The sequence below is a fragment of the Branchiostoma floridae genome, chromosome 1, assembly GCF_000003815.2.
Source record: "Branchiostoma floridae strain S238N-H82 chromosome 1, Bfl_VNyyK, whole genome shotgun sequence".
Classification (NCBI taxonomy): domain Eukaryota; kingdom Metazoa; phylum Chordata; class Leptocardii; order Amphioxiformes; family Branchiostomatidae; genus Branchiostoma; species Branchiostoma floridae.
Genome location: NC_049979.1, coordinates 33,221,676 through 33,226,060, shown reverse-complemented (window position 1 = coordinate 33,226,060; position 4,385 = coordinate 33,221,676). Strand labels below are relative to the sequence as shown.

Below are 4,385 nucleotides of genomic sequence, written 5' to 3'. Positions count from 1 at the left end.
GGTTGTACTAATAACTCCATGGAGCCAGCTCCATGAAACTTGTTTTTCGTTTACAAGGGCGGCTCTATAGCCGACTAAGATTTTTATTATGATGACGTGAACTAACTGTATGTATTCAAAGCGAAATATAAATTTCTTTTGAATGTGACGTGAACCAATTGTATGTATTCAAAGTTCGTGGAGCTGGCTCCATGGAGCTATTAGTACAACCCCTATTGGTTACGTGGCGACCATTAAGTACAAAAAAAGGGGGGATACGTCCCCACTCAGTGGCGTAAAGCAAATGTAGTTCCTCTTCCTAAAACGAGGCCACCTAACATTAACGAAATCCGACCAGTATCTCACACATCGGTCTTAGCCAAGGTGGCTAAGAGTTTTATCAGCACATAGATACTCAACAATATCACCCCTAACATTGATGAAAAACAGTTCGGATGTTAAAGGGAAGATCAACTACCAACTATCTCGTGGACATAGTGAATCAACTAGCGAAGCTTAAGACATCGGACCAACCAGGCTCAATAAGTGCACTCGTCCTGACTGACTATGCCAAAGCGTTCGACAAAGTAGACCACACATGCATTCTAAAGCTCGTACTAAGACTTTCACTGGCCATGTGGCTTATCAGCTTCCTAGCGAACGGAAGACAGAGAACCCATTTATACAAAAGCAAATTCTCTGACTGCCAAGACACAACATGTGGGCTTCTACAAGGGACGATATTAGGCCCTATTGTCTTCCTAGCCCTTATTAACAGTGCAGCACAAGACGCAGTTGCCAACCGTTGGAAATTCGTAGATGGTTTAAATCTAATCGAGTGCCACAAGCAAGGAGAAGTTGTTTTTTTTTCAGATTCAACACAACCTAGACAATCTCAGCCGATGGTCAGAGAAACACAAAATGTCACTGCATCCCAAGAAATACAAGGCGATGTTTCTGCATTTCTCAAGGACAGGTCCTCCAGTACCATCACTGAGAATCAACAACTACACTCCGGCGGAAGTTAGAATTGCGAAACTCCTTGGCCTGTACATACAAGCGGATTTAAAGTGGAATTCACAAGTGAATCACGTGGTTCAGAAAGGAAACCAAAGGCTTTTCTTCCTCCGTAGACAAATCTTTCAACGTCAGCCAAGAAGACTTCGTCACCATCTATATAAGTTTTGTAAGACCAACTTGCGAATATGTGGTACCAGTTTGGCAACCAGGGATCACAGAGACTCAGACTCATGATCTAACGTAGAGCGTGCTGTATTATCCTGGGTCCCCAGTACACCAACTACACAGATGCCTGCCACCGGTTCGGTCTTGTACCTTTGAACCAACGACGCGACCACCTCTGTGAAACTTTTAATTCAAAACTCCACCAGTCAGAAACATTTCGTGAATGGTTGCCCCATCGTCGACCCGTACGACCCGCTAAAGCAATCTGATGGACTCAATCAAAACGAGAACTGAACGATATAGAAAAACTCCCATTCCCTATATGGTCACATTGGACAATAAAAAGCACAAATAGGTACGAAATTTAGCCTAAAATAATTTTTTTCATTCCATCGTTGGACACTCACAATCTAAGGGGAAAGACAGATTGATATATAATGATAGAACTGATTGATCTGAAAACAGATGGAAGTTTGATATTCTTATTGTAATGTAGCAGTTAAGCGTCAATTTTAAACAACATTTACTATAGTAGAATTTAACTAATTGTAAATGTTATATTCTATATGTATATGTATATGTATACGTATACTCTTAGACGTCTGTTGGTGATCCAGTCCGAGTTGTGTCAATCTGTTGAGCAGTGCAAATCAGTTAACTACATTCTAGTTGACTGCTATACTGTCATTTTTAATGTTGGAATCAATAAAAACCAAATCATCATCATCAACAAAAGACGTAGCATATTAGGATTTAACATGCGAACGATAATAGTAGATCAATATGATTCTTAATTACATCCTCTGGGGGATGACAAAGATGTTTATGCCATTGACACACAGACATCTCCCAAACATCTACTATTGCTACTTTTAGATCTCCAAGAATTGCCTTTGTCTCCTGCAGTAGTTGGTATGAAAACCAGTCACTATTTTCTAAATAATGATGTATATTGATATGTTCTCTAGTGTTACTTGTTCGCCAAATAACCTTTGTCTCTGGGCTACGACGATGCAAACGTATTATTGCATGACGAATCCCGTAAAGCCTTGAACGGAAAGTGTCTATTGATTCAGCAGCAAAATGAGCCCATAATCCCAAAACAATAACCGTATCACGTCCACCAGCAATCATGTCAATCTCATCAGCTACACAATGAAGACGGCCTGCCTTGAAAAGGTAAGGTCTATTGATAGGGAGGTGATGAAAACGAAAACGCACTGTTATATTTTTGACAAAGTTTACAGCCATTTCTGGACCTTCTGATGTTCTGCTTGGAAGTTTGATACTAGTCCCATTGACAAGGTCGCTAAGGAAAAGGTACCATTGACGGACAGTAGAGTCTCCTTGGAGGAATATGGTTTTGTTCTCAAAGCATTTGTACACATCTGGTAACTGAGGTGTGCGTGAACAACACCGGGTAGAATGCCACTGTCCACCGTACCAGTATCCCTCAGACTTTGTTTCTGGCAAGCTCGGACCACAATGAGGTAGTGATCTGTCAGTTACTCGATTCTTGTTACCTGAAAACAATAAACAAGCATAAAATAAAAATTAAGTCTAGACGTGACGGCCGATATAAGTTTTAGTTGACCAAAGGGTTTCCACATTTACGCTACAGGGGGCAAGGACTGATCCGATTTTCTTTTCGAACATCCAATCAGCCACATTCGAACAGCCAATCAACGTACAGAAGTTTCGGACAAAGATATTTTAAGCTGTGTCTCAGGAATAGTTTCAGAGCTATCTCGTACGAATTGGAGATCGGCCCAGAACCACAACATTTTTTTTCAGAACTAAAGATTGTCAATCAACATAGAGCAACACAAGATGTCAAAAAAACTTATTAGAATTTAATTGCAGATACGTTTCGAATTTGCCCGTGACTTTTTATGTGCCATTTCAACAATAATAAATAAAAGCAAATTTACTTCCGTCACTTTGTCAGTCAATATTTGCCATACCCTCAATTTCTAAAGAGATTCGCACAATGCTGTGAAAGGATAATAAACATTTACAACTAAATCCTCACAACAAATGTGGCGTCATAATCATACAATGTGATAACCGTATGACGTCATATAGGTAATAAGGGCGGCCATCTTGGATTTTAACAGATGACGTCATGAAAGTAGCATAAATTGTACGTTTTGAATTATGAAAATTACATGAACTTCATAGAATTCAATCAAAGTACGAAATCAAGTGTAATTTACCAAGAAAACCTTGTTTAAATTTTAATATTGAAATTTTTGGCAGAAAAGTAAGCTTATCAGTATTCCGATGCCATAGCAACACAAAAATATGATAAACTTACTTTATTGGCTTAAATATTTGCTAACAAAATCTTGTGATGAATTACCAACTTGGGTAGCCTTAGCGCTAGCCTTTCATTAGTTATGCGGAATATTGTTGCCCAGGGCCTCAAAATTCCCCTCCCTTGGCAGAATAGGGTTAGTGCAAAAAGTTGTTCTTCCGATCATTTGCATAGATTATGATATTGAGCTGAAATTAGCAACACCTTGTCATGTCAAAATATTCCACTTACATTGACAAAGCAATTTATGTACAATTGATAAGAAATGGAAAGGCATTTTATTGAACAAAACATTTTTGCGTCAATTGAGTCGCGTTCAATTGAGTCGCAAAAAGGTCGGCTGTTTGAAGGTTAACACCAGCAAAATTCGCCTTTTCCCCCATAATGTTTCAAAAGGAGCAAATAGTCGCACACTCTTTCAGAGCGAATTCCTCCGACGGACTGCAGTTTGCAGAGGGTTCCATCCAAAAAACTGTACTTGATGTGGCCTAAAAACGGTTTAAACATAAGAAAAAACAAACAAAATGGGTAAACTACTTGGCCAAATTTTCTTTAAAAATAGTGATCGTCAATGAGTGTATTTACTGTATTCTTAAGTATCATACTTACGATTGGCTGTCACGATAACTTTGATGTTGTTGAGAACTTCTTGATTTACAAGTGAGCTGCAAAACATAAGGTAAGATAAAATCCATTGAAATTTCACCACTGTACGGTTTTACAGTATATAAGGACTGCAATGAATTACTTTCGCTACATAAAAACCACGTGATTACTTATATGTCTGTGTAAAATGACACATCAAAGAGGTGAGCTTCCCAATTTTAGAGGGATAACACATCAACTTCATAATGCAGATATACCTGTGAAAAGTAGTTTTTCGTTTGGTGTAAGCATCTCCCGT

General features: G+C 38.8%; 2 protein-coding genes across 2 annotated transcripts in view; one reads left to right on the top strand and one right to left on the bottom strand.

The window, feature by feature from the left end:
* Positions 1-4,385, top strand: part of LOC118410961 (homeobox-containing protein 1-like) — a 1,064,572-nt gene that overhangs the window by 141,769 nt on the left and 918,418 nt on the right. The window lies entirely within an intron of this gene.
* LOC118411029 (NXPE family member 3-like) lies at positions 1,904-4,369 on the bottom strand. Its single transcript, XM_035813037.1, has 2 exons — positions 4,091-4,369; positions 1,904-2,687 (listed from the first exon to the last, which is right to left on the bottom strand). The coding sequence occupies exons 1-2, from the start codon at positions 4,155-4,157 to the stop codon at positions 1,918-1,920; spliced, it is 837 nt and encodes a 278-aa protein (XP_035668930.1). The 5' UTR covers positions 4,158-4,369; the 3' UTR covers positions 1,904-1,917.

Coding starts and splice junctions, on each gene's coding strand:
- LOC118411029 (XM_035813037.1), bottom strand. CDS start 4,157: ATGTTTTGCAGCTCACTTGTAAATCAAGAAGTTCTCAACAACATCAAA. Junction 2,688..4,090: donor AGTTATCGTGACAGCCAATC/GTAAGTATGATA, acceptor TATTGTTTTCAG/GTAACAAGAATCGAGTAACT.